General features: G+C 44.1%; 1 protein-coding gene across 7 annotated transcripts in view; it reads right to left on the bottom strand.

Annotated features, from left to right (window-relative positions):
- Nucleotides 1–21,187, bottom strand: part of kidins220a (kinase D-interacting substrate 220a) — a 41,061-nt gene that overhangs the window by 8,826 nt on the left and 11,048 nt on the right. For all 7 annotated transcript variants that reach the window (XM_047611883.1, XM_047611888.1, XM_047611882.1 and 4 more), the window contains exons 15-24: nucleotides 20,640–20,805; nucleotides 20,394–20,545; nucleotides 19,796–19,896; nucleotides 19,352–19,537; nucleotides 19,037–19,177; nucleotides 17,833–18,070; nucleotides 17,591–17,682; nucleotides 14,516–14,660; nucleotides 14,049–14,211; nucleotides 1,671–1,849 (exon numbers count right to left, since the gene is read on the bottom strand). In XM_047611883.1, the coding sequence (XP_047467839.1) occupies nucleotides 1,671–1,849; nucleotides 14,049–14,211; nucleotides 14,516–14,660; nucleotides 17,591–17,682; nucleotides 17,833–18,070; nucleotides 19,037–19,177; nucleotides 19,352–19,537; nucleotides 19,796–19,896; nucleotides 20,394–20,545; nucleotides 20,640–20,805 (1,563 nt within the window). The remainder of the gene's footprint in view (nucleotides 1–1,670; nucleotides 1,850–14,048; nucleotides 14,212–14,515; nucleotides 14,661–17,590; nucleotides 17,683–17,832; nucleotides 18,071–19,036; nucleotides 19,178–19,351; nucleotides 19,538–19,795; nucleotides 19,897–20,393; nucleotides 20,546–20,639; nucleotides 20,806–21,187) is intronic.

The following is a 21,187-nucleotide window of genomic DNA, read 5'->3' as shown; positions in this document are numbered from 1 at the left end:
AACCGAAATACTGGAGAGAAGACGAGCGCACAGTGACCTTCAGCTGTGAATTCCATTCTCACTTTGATTACTCTGTTTGCTCACAAACAGCACACGCGTTGACACTCTCCGTTTTCCAAATTATTCGCCAGCCATGTGACGATCTGGCACACCGTGTCCCTCGCTGTCCCCGACAAATAAAGTCACGCATGTAAACAAACAAACCACGTGAACTCGACAGAGACATTATCTCATAAGTCCCTCTGCCACAATTGTTTTCACATAAATCAATTCGACTTCCAGAGGAGTCGAGCAGGAGCTAAGTAGGGAGCTTTGGTAAAAAACCTCCCAAATTAAAGTTAAATAAGCCCCGGGACAGAACAGAGCGGCTCTGTATGGCTGGCAAGAAAGTAGGAACCAGAAACAGAAGCAGGCACCAGAATGTCTCCTGGTTATACAAGTGGCTGCTGAATGACACGCTGAGTGAGACCCAATCCAGCCCGCGAACACAATGGGGGCCTTATGATGTGAGTCAGGCCCATGGGCGGGTATCGCTGACAGCACTGCCCACTGGCTGGCCACAGGACACTGGGCACCGAGCACCAACTGGTCACGGAGGGAGTGGAGGGAGCAGGATGACTGGGTACGAGCGCTGGACTGGTCACCTTCCGCTCCCTGCGGACATGTGTGAAGGTGAAAACGCCCACACGCTTTTTGAGCAAACGCACAAATAAACACATCTTTTATGGTCAGGTGCGGTGCGGTACACACACACACACACACACACACACACACACACACACACACACACACACACACACACACACACACACACCTACACGCTTAGGGGGAAAAGATTCCTGTATTTACAGACTGGACGTCTGGTTTGAGAACTTAGCTGCGCCCTCCGTGACTCAAAGTTGGCTCAATGGAACAGATTTTCTGTGTGAGCGTGCGTGTGTGTTTTCTGTGGTCTCACAACACTATGATGCAGCAGCTTCACACCAGGCGTCATTGACACTCCCGTACAGGCTGAATGGATGCTGACGCACGGTAGCGAAAGTACAGCGCCGTCTCGGGGTTTACAGTTCGCTACTGATGCACTATTACGTCACCGCGTCTACAAACTGTGAAATCTGGTGCTGCACTACGGGCCGAGTGAAAAAATATTATCCTGCTTCCACGGCGCTGTAGTGAAAACCTGCTCGACATTTAATTGTTTGGAAATGAGAAGCGAGCGGCGGGTTATTGAGAGCCCCTGCAGTGGCTGATTTTAGAGCAAAGCCGGCTGCAAAGCTATGAGTAATGTCACTGCCAAATGAGCTGGTATTGAATCACATCGCATAAAGGAGCATTCTCTGTCCCTCATGGTGATTGTATACCGTTGTTGATTTGATTTATTGATTTTTATTGTCTCGTGATAAGAGTTAAACCAACTGGGAAAGCCCATTGGAGCTTGGTTGGAACTTCTTCCCCTTCAAAATCCCCACGTCTCACGTGAACAAAACCGTTTTTGATATGGCAGACAACGCTATCCAACAGCACCACGAAAACACCAAAAGAGGAAATGTTTTGGAGGAATGTTAATCTGTGCAGCGGAGGCCCAGAGACTCGCACGACATATGCCAAGCGGCACTGAAACCGCTCGAACGTGTTTTACATTTCTTAAAATCTACTGAGTGTGTACGGACCTGCTATGATCTCCCTGAGTTTGGGGTCCAGGTTGACGGTGCAGGGCAGAAACATCTCCACGTCTCTGGCGGTGAGAACGGGCGTCCGAGAGGAGAGGAACACCTCAAAGCTACGGATGTCTCCATCGATCTCCAGCAGAGGCTCCACGTCCTTAGTGGTTGGGATGTTCTTGGAGATTCTTTAGAGACAGAGAGAAAAGAGAAAGAGGGGTGATTGAGTAATAATTCTACTCTACTGTAAAAATTAAGACCAAAGATGTTTGAAAGCTACTTCAGCGTCAGTAGAAATTGTACGTGAAGAGTACGTTATAATACTTGACTGTGGAAAACCCAAAAAAAAACAAGAGGATGATACTTCAATTTACAGCAGAACACACAAAGTGTTAACATTAAGACACAAAAAGAAAAGAGGAAATAACAAGCAGTACTGTTAAGATTGAAAAGATATGCCAACGGTCATCATCATCATGAGAGCAGACAGATAACTGGATTTAGAGAAGGCGAGATAGTGAAAGGGGGGGATGTTTGAGGACAGATAGAGTGAGGGATGTTATCTTTTCTCAGCAGAGGAGGAAACCTGAGAAGATGACAATCAGGGTAATTTAGCAAGCAGCAGACGGAAGCGCGCCGTGATGCGTTACTACGGTTAACATCATGTTTGTTACTGCAGTAAACAAAGTAAACACCATGTTTGGAGATTGTTTCGCGTCTGCATGATACATATTTTTTCCAGCCTGTGCTGCAGAAGAAGAAGAAGGAAAAAAAAAAAAAAAACGATTATATCAATAACATCAGGTTAGAACAACTTAGGAACATTACATTTCAAATCCCCGCAAATTTGCACCATACAGGATAAAGCTCGAGATAGTCGTTCAGAATAAACGTTGAAATTAGATTTCCTGTCTCATAAGGTTAAACAGATATAATCAAGGACGGGGTAATATGAGGCCAAGGATACGAGGATAAGAGGGGAAAACACCACTAACCCAGAGCAATCACTATTTCACATTGTTCCTATCATTCAGACATGAAAATATGAAAGTTGGAGTGACTTATGACACTGGTCATCCATCACGAGAGTCTGCCGCTCTTATCAGATGAATGAGGAGGCTCCGGTGGGGAGCGGACATTTTTCTCATCTCTGCCTCCATTTGTCATCTGAACCCTTCATCATTTTCTCAGTAGATGCTCTTCTCTCCCTGCATCCTGCTTAACCTTCCCTCTGTCCGGATCAATCCCGACTCACCCTCCCCGTATTTCTTCGCGTTTGAGCGCTCTGCTGAGAATACGGGCCGAGAAGCTGGGTTTTTCCCGAGGACTGATCTGTTTTCGAGAGTGAACAGAGGCAGGTCTTTCTGAGACTTGATTGGATGATTAGTGGCTCTGCTGCAGCACGCTAGCAAAGTCAGGGTGAGGTCAGCATCTGGAGAGAGCTCAACGCAGCACAATGTTAGCTAATAATCCAAACTATCAGATAACCTAATCCGGTTAAAATAACCGGCCGAAAAGTCCCATCAAACCCAAACCAGGGATGTTCTTACATTTAGTGACGGGTGGTCAAAGGCGACACTTGTGAAGTTGAAGGGAACTCATTTCAAGGTAAATAGTTTTCATTTTTTGGCTGTCCAGACTGCTGGCAGGGAGTTAACAGGTAGGGGTCCAGTCTTCTGTTCAAGGACAGTTCGACAGGACAGATGGCTGGTGATAGACGCATCTGGTGCTACAGAGTTCGTACCTGTGACCTTGTGGTTTCAGGACGCCTCCAACTACATGTACGAGTCTGAAAAGAAATACCGGGTTGGGGGGTGTCCTAGAGAGAGACATCTTGAAACGCTCGGAAGCAGTAGCAAATAGCTCAAGTGTGAATCTGTTCCATTTTATTGCATTTTACTCAAAAGCTGCGGCTCAGTTTATCAGCAAATCTTTAAATGCTCCCTGTTACTGACATATTTTGCATCTCTGCCCAACTCACATTTATGTTCCCAATCCTATATAATATATCCTCACGTCTCAGAACAGAGCAGGTGGGTCGCTGTCCCCACCTAACGTCCAGGAGGACGGACTCGCAGGCTGAGAGAAGATAGAACACGCTGCGAGCGTGGAGGACAGAGAGGCACAGCTGGCTCCGGTAGACAAAGCCCTCTCAGTGTTTCTTGCATTAGAACCTTTAACAAGACCCAAAAGGTCGCAGGAGCTCCGAGCTGGACACGGATGAACCTCGCTCATGTGACAGGAGGACAGTGAGGATGAGTGGGGATTCTGAAAGCGAAGGTGTCACCTGCGTGTTCGCACGCGTGCAACAAAGACGGCGACTTCACCAGCGCCGCTTCAAATCACGCTGACAAAAACAAGCGTGTAATGTCCACTGCAGACACCTGGGCACGACGGGAAGCAGACATTCAAAGGCGACGATGACGGGTGGTTTGGGAGCTTCTGCGCACGCGCGAGTGTGTGTACAGTATGTTCGTGTGGGTTCCTTTTCTCATGAACTGTATTAACCCGTATGCAGACTGAGAGAAGCCTGAGCTTTTCCCTTATTTCCAGCTGGCTTACTGCTGTTTATTTGTGGGTCTGCAGACACAGACCAACAGGAGCCAGTGACTCACACACACACACACACGACATGTCCTTTTGCTATAAGATCACCCTCAAAAGAATTTCTAAGGAAACTTGTGTCTGTATATAGCCCCATCTAAAATAAAAAAAGGACGACGATTCTGAAACTAAAACTATTATTAGGCGTATTATTATAGCCTGAAGTGTTGCAAGTTTGACAGTACAACTACTCATAATTCCAAAAATAGTTCTGCAACTTAGTCATTTTGCTTCATGATCACTGTCAGTTGTCTTTGGAGACGAATAAAAATGGCGTCCAAGAACACTGTTGTACGCTGCGAACCTAGAGTGGACAACCAGGAGCTGCTGAGAAGAACAAGTCAAGGACATCCATCACTGAGTAACACCCAGACGGATGGAAAAAAAAAGTGACAGAGCCAGTGATAGATGTCTGATTTTCTCCAGTGACTGGTCAGACATGTCTGCAGGAGAGTCAGGGCTCCTCCCCATCGGTAGTGGTGGAAAAGAAAACTAGGAATACAACAGAATTTGTGGCGTACTAATGAAATTACAGCTCACAACCCGACTGGGCGTTTCTTACCAACACGCTTTGTTGCATGGAGTTACCGAACAAACAGATAACATAACAAGAAAAGTATTTTGTTGAACTAGTTTGTGGTAAAACCACCTCAAACGTTGGACTGTTGACCTCGGCGTTAAGCTGATGCAGATTCGGGTTAGAGCGCACAGGAAGTCGGTGTGCTACTTTCAAGCAGACGAAGAACGAGCGAGATAAAGGCCGTCAGGCATCTCAGCAGCCGTCCCTCGTACAATAGGCCCATTGACAGGACCCAGCTTATAGCTGCAGCAGTAGAGGCGCTTAGGTCCAACCTCTCTCTCTGTGGAGCAGCCACTGGGAGCTTTCTGGGCTTATCCAAATGCTAATAGGTCCCATGGCTGACTGGAGCACAGCCTTTCTTCTCCTCTCAACCTCCCACACACTGCAGCTGATGGGAATGAGCAGAATTCATCACCCTATCCTTTCCGTACGCTCTCAGGGCACCCAAAGTATGAATGTACCACTTGACTTTGCTTTACAGCTGCCCTCTGTGCTTACAGACGACATTCACACACATGCCACAAAGAGGTGGTCTCTCTGCCAAACATTTCCATAAAGGGGCCCAAAGACAGAGAAGATGCCTGCAGAACAGACAACTGCCTGTGCACATTGTGTTTGAGAAGCTCAAGAGTTTCAGTGTCAGACAATGTGTGACCAGTACAGGAGTGTGTGGGTGAAGAAGTTAACCAGGCCTGGGTCCGGCACATTCCTATCCTGGTCAGAGTCACGTCGGAGCCGCTGGCAGTGTCTGCCAAGCGCGTGGATGAAAACAGCGAGGCCCTCTCTGGGAAAACAGTGGACAAGCGAGCTGGCGCGTGGATTCGGAGCATCAATGCTGAGGGAGGTTATTGTTACAGTGGAAGCTGCCAAGGCCTCCACCGCCGAAAAGACAGAGGGAGAGAGCGAAAATATGTTTTCACTTTAGATGACGCCATGTTCTTTGTCTCCTTAAAATCCAGACTTATTTCCCCGATTTAAATCAAATGATTCAAGCACTGTGGACACCCTCTGTCTCCAGCTTTCTCTTCTCTTGCCTCTCGGCGTCGGTGGTGCCAACTGACAACTCGGGGCAGTGTCTGCTTTCCATGCTTTCCATATACATTTGTGGCAAAGTTTAGTCCAGTAATTGAAACTCTCTTATACTAAGCTGGACCTGTGCATCACAGTGCAAACCACAGAGACAAGCAGACTAATGGGAAACACACCACGCTGACAAAAACCAAGCAGACTCTCTGTACGATGGGATCAGGGCTCAGTGGTTCCCTGAAATGTTGATTAAACTCATGTGTAGCCCCAAAATGTAGCGTCCTTGTTCCAGACCCCAAAAACCTTAACTGAACCCTCCGCTCACAGCAACTAGGGCCTCATTCTTGACAAATAGTAGAACAGTAAACCTCAGTTTGGAGATTTATGCACAAGGAAAGTGTGGAGCATCCCAGGGCCACGGCAGAGTTTGTTCATTGTGACATTAATTTCACCATGAAGTTCATATCAGAACATGTGGTTGTTTGATAGCTGTAATAGCCAGATGATAGACCATATGATGCTGAGTTAAGTGGGGCGGACTGCTAAAGTGGAGACAAATGTGCAATAGTACACAATACATCTGGAACAAGTCTGTTACGAAACTAGAATCCATACAGTGACTGATGGCTGTGACAAATAAAGCCTGGGATTCGAACGGTCTCCTCTTTAACTTTACACAAAATGAGATGAGAAAAAGATGCGAGAATGCTGCGGAGCACATGAGCCTGGAAGAGAAAGAGAGCTAGACTATGAGAAAGAGTGATAAATGTAGCTAAAAAACAAAAGAGCATCCCAGTTTGTGTCAGAGTCAACCTTAACATGACATATGATCGGCTTTTCGTGTCTCAGAGGAAGCGTGCAAACTGCGCCATTAAATAAATAAATAAATAAATAACAGTATATACCTTCCACGAAGAAAAGCAGCGGCGATACAAATCACCACTTTGGGTCATAAAGTTCAAATTAAATCAAAAAAGAATGCATTTGTGAATTCAGTTTTAGCCTTGAACTAACAGATTTGCACCCAGGTGATTGGACGTGAAGGAAAAGAGCCTTGATTATTAAGAGTTTTCTTTAGAAGCAGACTTAAGCTTAGGAGGCCACAGCAGAAAAGTCAAGATAACCAAACGTTTGAGCTGTATGGCGGCTGGCAGCACGATCATATTCCAAATTAAAAGCCTTTCAAGCTTTTAAACTCCTTTTTAAAGTAAAGACGTGGATGGAAAAAGACACCTGTAATTCCTCTCAGTGTCGGCTGGATGGGATAAATCCTCAGTCTGCGTCACTGGGCTTTCTCTTTTGTTCAGTCATCCTTTGCCGTTTCAGCGCGGCTCCTGCGCCCTCGCACACAGCCTAAGAGGACGTGACCTCCATTGACTTTTGAAGGGCCAGGATGTTAATGTCAGTTAAGGGCCGCATGTGTGTGTTTGTGTGTGTACATATGTGCGCGCGACCATCAAGGGCGCCCGTGGCTCCCGTGATGGAGACTCTCGCTGTTCGCTTAAAGGTCAGCGCTGACCCTCTCGCAACCCTGCGCTGCTATTTATAATCAGCAGCCCCCCCACTCCACCCACCTTCCAGCCATTCCTGCACAAAGAGACGGCAAAGAGAGGGGGGGGGGGGTCAGTGATAATGCTCGACACTGCAGAAATACCAAAGTATCAGGCAGACGCCTGCTTCTCAGCCCTCCGCTCTTTATCTCTCCCCATCTCAGTGTCACATTTAAATGTTAATCCGACGTTCTCGTCACCGGTTGGCGATTCTGTGACTAAAGAGCAGAGGCCGGTTGAAGGTGTAGTAGAGGCTATAACTGCATTTGAAATCATTATTTGTGCTTTGTGCAAAAAAAAAAAAGAGAACAGAGCAGTTCTCTTGTTTCAGACCAATTAGACTAATCCTTCAACCTTGGCTTACAGGCAGAAATGAAAAGGGCTTTAAGGATTTTCTAACAAAGAATGCGGCAGAACGTTCTTTCCGTCCTCACGTGGTAGCCTCGACGTGCACACACCTCCTCTCGTGTCACCTGTGCACACACTGGATATGCTTTTTTTAAAAAAAAAAAAATAAAATAAATAAATTTGAACATTTTGACCAGCTCAGCGGGGGTTGAGTGGTGTTGGAGCCGGCCGAGGCTGATTCATGGCTTAGTCACCGCCGGCAGAAACACCTGAGGGATGGAGGGACGACGGTGCAGGCCAAACTGACGCACGCATATACACACACACACACATAGACACACACACTCGAGTGGAATCAGCAGAGGACCAGTTTCAGTAATATAAACAGCCATGCGGGACCCAGGGGACATGTGCATGAATCTGTGTGTGTCCACCACCTGGACTATCTCGCTTGGAGCAGCAGCATCACCTGAGGCTTATAATACACCAGAGACATTAACACACCAGTGGCAAACTTCTCACGCACTAATCCTGCTGGTATCTGCTTCGATTCTCTATAGTATTCAGACACTTTCGTTTCTCTTCCTTGTTTTACCTCCTGAGACTGAACTCTTTCTTCTCACTCTCACTTAATGCCCTTTCTTATCTTTTTTTCCAAGCCCCTCTCCCTTTTCCATCTTTATCTCACACTAACCATAGTTTCTTTTTTGTCTCTCTTTATCTTGCCGGTCAGTAAGGTGGTCTGTCAGCACACTGGCGTGCAGGCTCAACGCCGCGTCCTATCAGTGATGGAGCCAGAACTCCATTGAGGCATCGGTGACTGTGCTAGCCTTTACAAATTCACGCTCGTTTTTTAGGCCTCTCGGAAAATGGCAGAGGAACGAGAGATCGGATTACCCCCCTTTTACTCCGTATTTCTCTGAAATAACTCCTCAGGGGATTTAGCGCTGGGACAATGGGCCTCCTCAGAGGACAGAGAGATGGAAGACAAACATCCAGAGCCGCGCGTCTAGATTATAAAATGCGCCGCAAATGTGACAGGAATTCACAGGAACAATGGGCCGCGTGGCACAGAATAAAGACTTTTCATTTTGAGGGCAGGAAAAGTTCAGAAGTGTTCATTATAGGAAAAGAATAGGATCGCACCATTTCTTTTGTGGCCAGATATTTAAGAGCTTATTAAAGGACGCCACATAAAGGGAACCACCCGCATGAGCTTTGGAATGGCGCTTTTATCCCAGCACATAATTGCGACCAAATTACAATAATTGTGCCAATTAAAGTAATCCTGAATGAAGAGAGTGTCATCTTAATGTTTCAGTACTTGGGATGAGAGTCTCTCTAATTAAGAGGGAATTGCTGGGCTAGATATTCATTCAGACTGTGATTAGTGAAAGAAGAAGAAGAAAAAAAAAAGTTTGAAGTGTCCAAGAAGTGGCTGGATCCAGTCTCATCTCTGAAAGGGTGATTGTTTGGCGGATGAACGCAGGGTCAGGCCAACAGAATAGACGAGAAGAGGGAAATAGTTGATTTTTCACGAGCAGCGGCCTAATGATTAAAAGCATAAATTGCTTCGGGAGATTTTCACAGACAAATACTATAAGGGAACAGAGTGACACTTCTCAACACCACAGTTCTACCTGACAATAATTTCTCTGTTGTGTTCTGCTTCCTGCTCTGCGTGAACGTGTGTGTGCGTACGCATGTTTGTAGAACACAGCCTGCATCTCAGGCTCTGATTAATTACACCGATCCTCCGAGGAGCTGGGGGTGACATATGTTCTTGCACTGGTGTGAGATCTAGCCGCGTGTACGTGAGCACGTGTGTGTGTGTGTGTATGTATTTTATATGTGCCACATAAGCACAACATTAGTGTGTAATTTAACGTGCGTGTCTGCAAATGTTCGACTGCGATAGACGACGGTGGCAAACAAGGTTTCGGTTAGAAGACACATGAGTTACTACAACTCCTGTGTGCATTTAAGTGCATCTATAAGTGTGTGGCGTGCAATAGTTTGTGCTGTGTGTGTGTGTGTGTGTGTGTGGGTGGGTGGGTAATGAACAGAAGATTCAGGTGCAGCGCCAGAAACGCACTCCTGAGTGCAGCGGGGGCATCCTGGCACAGACAGGGCACCAGATGTCAGAGCAGTGCAGGAACCTGCTCAGTGGACCAGTGACACTTTTTTTTTTTTAGAGCTGAAAACTGGATCTGTGCATCCAGGAATAAACTCTCTAAGGGCCTTATACATTATTAGGGTCCAAGTATGTTAACCACACAACCAAAACTACTTTGAAACGAATCACCACTGACGAAAAAAAAAAAAAAAAAAAAAATGTAAAAATGAGAGTATGTTGTTTTTCACAGTCCCGGAAGACGTGTGCACATATACAGGAACTAATCGTGGCCTCAGAACTGATCCTGGATTAAGTTTTACTTGTGCAGTGTTGATTTATGGGGCTGACTGCTTATTATTTTCAAAGAAGAAAACAAATAAAGTAGAAAACAGCAAATTGTTAGATTTGAGTGGCTGTAACCAACATGTATATACTTACTGTTCAAGTTCATTGTATTTATCTGCTTCTGCCCTTTATTTCTTTCTCTCAATTCTTTTATTCTGAAAGTCTAACTTACATTGTAGTTTTTTTATTTTCTATTTTTTAAAATTCTTGTTTAAGTGTTTTGTCTTGTACTTTTAAGCAAAGTGACTGGAGTCAAATTCCTTATGTGAGCACCAATAAAGCTGATTCTGATGTATCAAATGTGATGGTGATGGACTAATTATTTTCTTCTTAACAATGTTTTTGCAAAGAGGAATGAGAAAATAATCCCAGGTCGAGAAGTTCCAAGCTGATAGACTCTCATCCAAATGTGACAAATGTGTCACGTCAGTTAATCTCTGTTTGATTTATTTATTTTTATATATCAGAAAACCTGACATTTAAAACACTGTATGTTGACTTTTTATATCCTCTGTACTGTATATCTTTGTTTCTACAGTCTGTTTTGGTTTTGTTAGGCAGATCTCTCATAAACTAGTGGTTTATTATGGTTGGTTATAGTTGTTATTATTGGTTGAACACTTCCTGTGTATGTTTACACAGTGAATATTAAATGTATTTCCTTTGTCACTAATTTGCTCTACTAGATTTGAAACTGCTCAAAATCATCTTTGAAGTGGACTTACACATTTGGTTGTTACCTACAATATCTTCACATCAGAAGTTCATTTAAATAGCAATCTGAACCTTTACCAGTCACCTTAAGCCACTTCACTCAAGAGCTTCCATTAAATGGCCAAAAAGTAATGTAATGACTCTAAACAACATCGAGGGAATGAACATACAAAGCACCATTAGTGGTCTCTGGAAACAGCAGGACTGCTTTAAACCAATAACCATGAAGCAGGAGAGAGCCAGGTTAGCTATACTCATCAAGTCTTTAATGGCGGCAAAAAAAAAAAAAAAATAAAATAAGGGGACGACTAACTCCTGAGAAGAGATACTACAGAGAAGGAAGAAAAGTAGTAAATGAAAGTGAGAGCGACAAGGCTGCAGGCTCCGAATTCAATTTGCCAGTGATTAAAAAACTTGCACGCGAAAGATGGATTTGATGTTGTTAAGTTGACGGCTACAAATACGAGCACCGGTCCAAAGCACATCTTGTTTCGTTTGCTCTTCAGTTTCAGACGGCGTACCGAGCGGGGCCACAACACTGGCTCTCTGCTCTGGGTGTAATTTGTAGTATTCATTTTACATTTAACATTTTAGCTACGCTCTGTTTACAAGTGTGTTGCTTTGAGCCAGTGTACTCTGCGGACAGTGCCATCTTTGTTACACAGTTCTTTCCCTCTGCTACCACGCTTTAGCCTGGGCCGCCCCCCCGGTCTCAACATTAATGATAGAAATCACCGAGGTTATTAACCGATTACACATTCTCCATCAGATTAGGAAGGTTGTGCTAGTCCGCTCCTGCTATGGGAATTAGCGCTACACTTTTCTCCTCACGGCATGTCCTGCAATAACACTTCACAGCCCTTTGAGGTCGACTGTTATTGCCAAGTAACTAAAAAAAGAGACTTTTAGGTGAAAGTCTGCAAGTGAAACAGGAGGGAAGGATGAAGGTTTATATATTTTTTTTCTCTTTTCTAGAACGTAGCACGTAGTAGTTGCAATGTATGACGGTAACGTATGTATTTTTTTTTTTTTTTACAAATAAAACTGTTGTGCAGCGTATTGTTCCTATGATTTACAATATACAACGTATAACATGATATAAAATGCGATGCTCTGTGGCCTGCGCTGTAGCCCGTTAAGCCTGAGCAAGCTTCACAAAGAGGAGAGGAGAGGAAGAGCTGCTGCCTTGTGACTGAGATGCAGGGCGACAGTTGACCTATAAGGGGCTGACTCACCCCCACGTTCACTTCACCACTAATATATTCACTTAGTAACGCTCAAGGGATGTGCAGTTCTGCTGTGTAAAAACGGCCGAGCACCACAGCCCGTGAACATGTATGCGCGCTAAAAACAGTCGAACAACATGCGAGAACCGTTTTGGCCTTGTGGTGAAAGAAATCTAAAAAAAATACGTGACAGATGCAGACTTGTCAAAGTTAAGATACCAAATAAGATGTGTGATGTGCACATTCATAAACACGTTTGAAAAGAGAGCGGCAGCAGTTCTCCATTTCTCGACCCGGGCCGAGAGTCGGGAGAAAGACCTCGAGGTTCAGAGAGGCCAGTCAAGTGCCCCGGCCGTCGCTAAGCCAAGAGGACAGAGCAACTCATCCGGAACTAAAAAGAGATCTAAAGAGCCTCAGATCATAAGAAAGAGGAAGAAAAGAGCACAGACAGAAAAAAGATACACAGACAGAGGCCTGAGTCTTATCAGCGGAAGATTGGTGCAAAAGATAAGGCCTCTAGGCAAGGCGTTTGTGTTTAGCCTGTTCGAGGCTTCCTGTCATCATCATTAAGGCGGCTTCTTCGACGGCCACTGCAGAACAGAGCAGCCATTTGGAAAGACACCCAGCGAGGAGGGAGATAACGAAAAAAAGACGAGACCGTTGGTCAAAAACAAGACGACGGCTATATTAAGTGTAATGAGCGGTCCAAGTATAAACGCACGCTGTGGTGAGGGCGCATGAATCTAGGCCTTTTGTTAGACGTAGAAAATGCAGAATTTCATTCCGGCCCTGGAGCATAATTATTATTATTATGTCCCCGTTTATTTGTCCACAGTAACCGTTTCTTTTAGGGTGACCACTACGCTCGAACAAGGCCACAGATCAGAGAAATATATAACGACATGTCAAAATTGCGAAAAGTAGAGCTTATAAACTCGTACTTCTTACGTAACATTTAACTACCATACGAGAAATGAAAAGTAGTACCTAATGCCCTTTAATAGGCCAAAAAGCAAAAACCAAGCCTAATGAGGAAGCGGTTTGTGTCGGGAGGTGGGGGGATGGAGACTTGTCTGCTGAATCTAGCTGGCTGACTAGCTGACAGTAACTGTCTGTGACACTTCCCTGCCGCAGGAGTTGTGGGTGCTAGTGTATTGTGACAGAGTGCAACCTTTAAAGGCCAGCGACTGATGCACAACAGCACCCAGACCCGGCGACTCAGCCTCTGCCGGCCTCCTCCTCCTGTCTGCGGTGAGCACGCATAAAAGCATTCGTGACCTCACAGGCGCAGGGATGAACGCTCATATTGTATACACACACACACAAGACTCTCCCCCTTATTAGTTTATTAGATTTGAGTGGAACTTTTCTCTTGTAAAGATTTATGGAAAAGCGTCCTTTTGTGAATCTAATCCAGGCAATAATTCAGTCATCATTTGCCTTGTACATTATGATCCATTACAAAATGTGTCTGTCAGTTGCCAATTAGTGTGCTTCTCATAGCCTTTGGCACTAAATGTGCAGTGGTGATGTTGCCCCCATGGAAAACTAGATCCTCTACTGCCCCCTGCTGGTTACAGTTACTTACATCAGTAATTCACATGGAAACAAATTATTCTTTATCGACTTAATTTCTAAGTCGAACTACTTCTGGCTTGTTGTTTCAGGAAGATTTAGTGTTTTTCTAACAGAAGCTGGGTCTTTTCACATAATTTTATGGAACCAATTTCAACCATGATTATAAAATTTTGTTAACAAGGCCTCAAATTCCCAGTGCTGACCTTTAAATAACAAAAGATGTAAATAAACTAAATAAATAAAAGATCTAGGTATATTAAAGAAGCCCGTGTTGGTATATGTGTGTTAGCATCTGTGTACCTCTCGTAGATGGTCTTGAGAGTGACCTGGTCGGAGACTCCATCGGCCTCTTCCAAAAACAGGATGATCCACGACGTCCTGTAAGGCCACTCTTCTGTCAGGTTGATCCACGACGCCAGGCGATCCCAGTTGAAGATGATCTGATTGGCCCGCAACAGACGACCTGTCAGCATGGAGATGGAGAAGATTAGGGTCTGCAGAAGTCACTGGTTTAATCATTAGTCCGGTCTGCACAAGAAATCTAATTTCTCTTCAGTAATTCATTAATCCTCATTCTCTATCATGTCATTGGAATAAATTAGATTCATGTTTAATTTATATGGCTCTTAAAGTTTGGAAGGAAAAAGTACTCTTAATTAAAATGCTTGGTGCAGCCACACGCTAGCACAGAGCTTTGTTTTGTTTTATACGTTTTTCTTTCTCCATTCCCAGATATGGAGGAACACATACAGTGGTTTAATCTTTACCTGTGATAGAAACAATGTTGAGCAGCCTCCTCATCGTCTGTGGGCTGATGTCACAGAACCAGTCCTCGGTCACCAGCAGCTTGGTCAGATCAAAGGACATCTGTCTGGTGATGGTCCTCTGCATCTGGCGACGCCGGTATGTGTCCTTCACAGACAAACACTCACATTAGCAGGAGGAAGGAGCGTTGACACTTTGGATTTAACATTTCCGACTAGCAAGAGTAAAGTAACAAGACTCGTACCATCCGATCATTTAGGGTCAGAGTAATTTAATGCGATGCTAAAAACAAGCTTGTTTTTTAATCCAAATTTTATGAAATTAGGAGCAGGAATACACACCAACTGTATCACTTTCATTTAAGAGCACCACAATTCAATATTCAGAGAACAAGTGAAATAAAAGTTGTTACTCTGGAAACTGACTGTTACTGTTGCAATATATGCATCACGAGACAGGAGACGATGCATTTCAAGGTCACCATGTGATCTCAGGTCACGTCATCTTAGGACCTTATGCTTGATTAGATTGAGAAATATATGCAGATGTGAGGAAAGAGCCTCATGTCCTCATAATCTGGACTTCCCCTCCAGTCTATCCACTTTTCTTATGAACTTCTTCGCTCTAATTCATTTCAAAATAAATCAAATATCTATACTAACCAGCCACAACATTAACACCACTGACACCAGAAGTAAATAACATTGACCATCTTGTGACAATTCAGTGTTCTGCTGGGAAACTTTTGGACCTGGCGTCAATTCTAAAAAACATGAAAAACAGCACAAGGTGTTGACCTGAACCTCAACCCATAGGACCCAAAAGCTCCCACTAACAACATCCTGTTGCCAGACACCACAGGACACCCTCAGAAGGCCCTACACAATATTAGGAAGGTGGTCATAATGTTATGCCTGATTGCAGTATATGCAACATACAGATTTTTTCTTCTTTTGATCCATCAGTAGCACCACAACTTCCTTAATAACAGCTCATCTGGGTAATCCAACATATGTGACTAAGTATATGGACTCTTCCTTTTATAGGATCCATCTCTTAAAGAGAAAAACATGCATAATACCAAATCTCTGTGACTGTGAAGAAGAAACCAAAGAGCCACTGTCCAGAGCTGAAAAGTCATGACACACAGTCGAGCTATTGACACAGATCTACCGGAGAACATCTGTGATGATATCAGACAGCTGCCATGGTCATGAGCCAAGGCGAGGCTTTTGGTTGACTTTGAAGTTGTAACGCCAGTCTCATGACCTCTTTCTCAGAGAGATGAAACATATGGCCACCACTCAGTCAGAAGTGAACTGTCACCCCTGTGTGTCTGACTTTCTGATGTCATGTATATTGAATTTTTATGTCGCATTTATATAGTTGTATTGGTTTATTTTGATTACTGCTTTTGTAGTTTAAAGGGGTATAAGTTCAGCGTTTCCAGCGTTTCCAAAGGCGATTTGTTTATTCCCAAATAAACAGAAACGAGATGTCGAGATAGTCCTAATGTCATCCGCAACTTCAGAAGCCATGAGAAAATGGAGAGCCACTAATTCATCTTCCCCTCCTGCCCTCGTTTTAATCTCCACTTGTAGAAAGAGGGCCCTCCTGCCAAGAGCTAGCTAGCAGTAGAGGGCATATAAAGAGGGAATGCTGCCCCGTAATAGAAGGGCCAACACCAATAATTGAGGGTACTAGATAAACCAGAGGTACAAACAAATGTCAAACAAACAAACAAGACAGGAAGGCGGGAAGGAATGAGGGGGGCAGTGGGAAGGTCTCGCAGGAGGGAGGAAGGCATCAGCGACAGCAGCAGAGTCACTTAGCCTCCTGCCAGCAGACCTGGTGCCAGTGTTTTGTCACAGGGACCCACTGCTGCTAGGCCTTGTCATTAGGCTGTGGCAACGCAGCAGGAAGGATAAACAGCCATTACATCAATTACACCAGGAACCTTGGCCGCACACCGAGCACCTCTCTCTTTTCGTCTATGTGTGTCTCCTTCTGTCCTCTGGCCTCTGCCATCCCTGCCAACGCCACGCCTGCACTGAGCGCACCCTTCAGAGAGGAGGCCGGACACAGGGAGCAGTCAGGGTTTCTCATGCTGACTCAGTGATTTTCCGTTTAGGCGGTTTTTTCTTTTTGACTCGTTAATGCAAATACAGCTATTATTGGGCACATTTCTGGACAATGTGAGTATTGTAGGGATAAAACAGTTTCTCAAGTTTATGATTGTTGGCTTTTTGATTAGGTTGTTATGGGCTAGAATTGGGTCTATTCAGGGTTTGTTTGATAGTGCTTGACAGACTTTAGACTCTTGGACCTGCTATAAAGCTACTCTTGGATTTCCATTTATTATGACTTCCGCAAATTAATGTCATTCTTCCACCTACAACTCATACTCCAACCTCCTAGTATCTTTGAACGCCTCCCTCTAGGGTTCTCCCTTTTTATCGTGCCGATGTTTGCCATTGTCTTAAAGAAACACTATTAAACTTTTAACACAATAGTTTCAAAACCACTTAGAGTAAAGCTCTTCATTCATTCCCACACATGTTCTGGCACTGTGCTCTGCTATATGTGAGTCGGTAACACGTTCTGTGAGAAACTGTTTATAACACCTTGTCACACCCAACCATTGTTGGTCCTCAGCTTGTTATAAAAAAGACCTTGAGTCATTTCTCTCAGTACGGACTCATGGCTGATGAAGAGACTGAAGAGGACACTTACAGGGGAAGCTAAAAAGACAAAAATAAAAACAGATGGACTGAGCTGAGCTGGACAAGAGTCTGGACAGACTATCAGGCTGGAATTAGTTGAAGTAAGTGGACTAGGGGACAATGTTAGCCAACTACTAGCTATCTTTTGTAGTAGAGAGCTGCTTGTAGGAGAGGTCAACGAACATTTTGTACGTATGACAGTGGTGAAAAAGCATAAAACTGCCAATTCCTGCGTAATTGGGGCTTTAAAAAGTTCCAAGGTTGGGTCACCACTGAGGAACCACCGAGCCAACAAACCCTGACAAAATATTTTATGTAATGTACAGATTAACTTGACTTAAATAGCCGAGTTACCCTGCGGTTTAGGGCGGTCTTGCTGCCAAACTTGGCCTGGTCTGGAGCCAGGCTGCTCTGAGACATCTTTCTCTCCATGTCTTCGTGCCATCCTGGAGGGAAGCCAAAAGAAGAAAAAACGGCATCACGTAACCTTAGAATAATCGATTATTAGCTTTAAAATAACACCTGAACGGAACAAGTTCAGAAAATGTCCCAAACTCAGATCTCATTAGATGTGTGTTAGAAGTATTGTCTTTTACCCTCAGCAGCCATTGCCTCTCCGTTGGTGGGTGCAGCCATGCAAAGCCTTTTGGCCGTACTGAGTCCTCTGCTGTTAAGGAATACTGGCAGGTGGACAATGTTTCTCATGTAGTCGTGTCCATTGATGTTGGAGTCCCTCAGCACACTGTTGAGGTTTTGGTTGATGGCTTTGATGATAATATGGGGGTCGCTGGCAAAGATGGAGATAAAAGGCCCTTTGGAGAAAAGCACCCTCACCTGCAATGACAAAAGAACCAAATTAGTGTGTAAAGGACATTTATTTTTTGCTTTGTTTTTAGTCTGCCGTGGCAAATGACTTGATCTAGTAGTCACAAGAAACTGAATATGTAGGTTCCCGCATACCTCTGTTTATTGTTTTAATGTAAAAACTGGAAGTTTACAATCTCATCAATCCACAACCTGACAGATCGAGGCAGCAGTTCTCTGTAGCACTTAAACTTAATGACTCCTGTGAGAGCAGACTGTCCACAGCACATGGTGCTGGGGATTTCCACTCTGCTAACTAAGGGACATTGTCCAAGTGTCACAGGACATCGATTTGTGCTACAAGCATTCATGGTTTGTTAACCCCTGGCCAGCACCCTCAGACTCGCCCTGTAGGACGATGAACCTCCGTCCCTAAAGCAGCTGTCAGTGACATCAACTCACGCACCGTCACATGATGTCTGCAAGTTTGATACACATTATCTGGTGGAGAGGTGCACAGAGTGAGCAGAAAAAGGATTATATTTTGTAACCGATGAATGTGCAACCTACAAAAAATGGATTTCAGAGTTCAAAGCCTGAATCTTTCTCAACAGACGATGGTTTCAGAGTGACTGGGAGGTGCTTTCAGAGATGAGAAGATTACATTAGCACACAGGAGGTTGCCATCTTCTCTGGGATTACTTCACCAAATAATAACATTTGGCTAAAGGAAATTATATTACAGCAGCTGGGAGGAAGAAGGAACTTGGAGGTGAGCTGAGGCAGCTGGGAACACCAAGGTGGCTGCACTGCAACAGAAATACGCTGGCTCTGTGTGCACAGGTGAGACTCGCTTTAAGTTAAGGCCTCATGGCAGCTGCTCTGAGACTGTCTGCCTCGCGGTTTAATATTTTCTTGAGTGGCAGATTCTTTCATTATCTCGTTATCTGCCCTCATGATTTATACGCTCACGCTTGAGAACATGCAAACACGCACCGTGTCCAGCATCTGCAGCACTTTGTCCTGCTCACACGCATCCAGCCCATCGATGATAACGGCCATGCGCGTCTGGTTCTGGGTGAAGCCATCGATAGTTTTGGCCATTTTTGACATTAGCTCCACTTCGTGCTTCAAAACCTGAGAGACAAGGAAAAAATCAATGACTCAAAGCAATTGGATTGGACCTGATTAAGAAATACAACTTCATAATTTCATGATGAAGTGGAATGTCCTATAAGCCATGATAACAGGATGTGGAAGGACATCAATTTACGCTTTATTAGGTACAATTACTAAAGTGTATTATTCTACCTTCATAAATCCTTCACTCTTGAGCTTGTGCAAGTTGTTGGCAGCACTGTGCAGGCGCTTCCTCTGAGAGTAGAGGACGGAGTCAGCTACCTGCCACCAGGTCCTACAGTTGAGCAGTAAAGCCAGACCAACCACGCTGGCCATGGCTATCAGCACGGCATTGACGGTCAGATTCTCAGGGTTCACCTGAGGAGTTGAAAGTAAAAGTGATTAGAAGACTTCAAAATTTAATCAGACCTCCTGTTCGTCTACTGTCTTTAAACAGGAAAAATACCAATGTTAGACAACAGAAACCAACTCATCACAAACAAATAAGAGTTAAACAAAAAAGAAAAACTGAGAGGATTTCTTATAGTAAGTACTAAGATGAAGAAAAGTGTCCATGCAGTGTAAATATACATTTAAATAGACGGATAATTCTAAATGTAAATGGATTCAACTCACCTTGAAGATAGCCAACAGTGCCATGCCAGTGATCAGGCAGCCCAGCGTCAAAGCAAACAGCACAAACGATGGAACACAGCATGTTTTCTTCCATTTTTGACCTGAGGTGTTGGAGGAAGGTAGACACTAAAATTACATGAACACATGAATCCTATTTGTGGAAGGATGTAGGCTTTAGGTGGCTTATCAGCTCAATGTTTCGTTAAGATTTTAGGGATGGGGATGAGATAGGGAGCCTATCTCAGCAGTCGGTGGGCGAAGGGGGGGGTAGACCCTGGGAAAGGTCGCCAGTCTACCACAGGGTTGCATTTATACAAGCCAAAGAAAACTATATCCACAATGAGGGTCACTGTTTAGTTTGTTATTAAACAAGGACACATTTTACTTGGTTAACTTGTCAAACCACAATGAACATAACACAATATGTGCATGTGTAACAGCTATTACACTGGTACCACCCTGAAGACAGCTGTTAGACATTTATAAGTTTTGTATGAACTAATATTCTTTATTGTCTAATAAAAGTTTCATTGTGAGTTTACGTACTGCCTGAATGGTCATTACATGACTGACATAAAACCAAATACGGTGATGTCACCTTTGATTTCATCATTCTTGAAAACTCTGAACAGCCTGGTGGCCATGAAGCCAAACTCCCTCTCGCAAGCATCAGACAGCGTGGCAATCATTTCAGCCATGGAGGTTTCCCCTCCGACACTAGACAGGCGATTATAATCCGTGAACAAGAACCTGTAGAACGGGTGAGAAACAAACATAACAGTCAGTGTTGCTGTGTTTCTTAAACTGTAATATTCTTGTTTTTCTGTCCGAGTATCACTGTCACCTGACGGGCAGGGCTCGGGTGGTCTGCTCGGGAAGCTCAAGAGGGTTGGCAAACATCAGTTTGAGCAGCAGCTCCAGGTAACCGATCTGACGAGCCAGACGGGTGCTGATGACCCACGCCCAGTTCCAGCTTTCCCTCTCACGGCGGCTTCCGAAGTACACCAACACTGGATACGGAAAAGACAAACATGGTCAACATTGCTTAAAAAATATATATTATTAATATCTGGTCCTACGTTTTAATATTTGAGATGAGTGTATATTTAATTTATATTTATAAACATCAACAGCGTGACCTCTTCAGAATCCTTAAGACTTCAAATTAAGGGTTTTATATTAGTTGTATTATGGCTCCCTCTAGTGAGCAATAAAGTTAGAACTTTGGTTTGAGACCTCATCGGTTAGTGCTGCAGGACATTTCTGAGACTTGATTATTGAAGTTTATTTGACATATTTTAAGAAAATCATAAATATATCAAGAAGATCACATAATAAATTTGAAACTACCTCTTAAAACTGAATAAAAATATATATTTGGGCATCCAAAGG

This window comes from Mugil cephalus, chromosome 17 (genome assembly GCF_022458985.1).
Source record: "Mugil cephalus isolate CIBA_MC_2020 chromosome 17, CIBA_Mcephalus_1.1, whole genome shotgun sequence".
Classification (NCBI taxonomy): domain Eukaryota; kingdom Metazoa; phylum Chordata; class Actinopteri; order Mugiliformes; family Mugilidae; genus Mugil; species Mugil cephalus.
The sequence above is the reverse complement of the archived record's forward strand: the minus strand, read 5'-3'. Positions and strand labels throughout refer to the sequence as shown.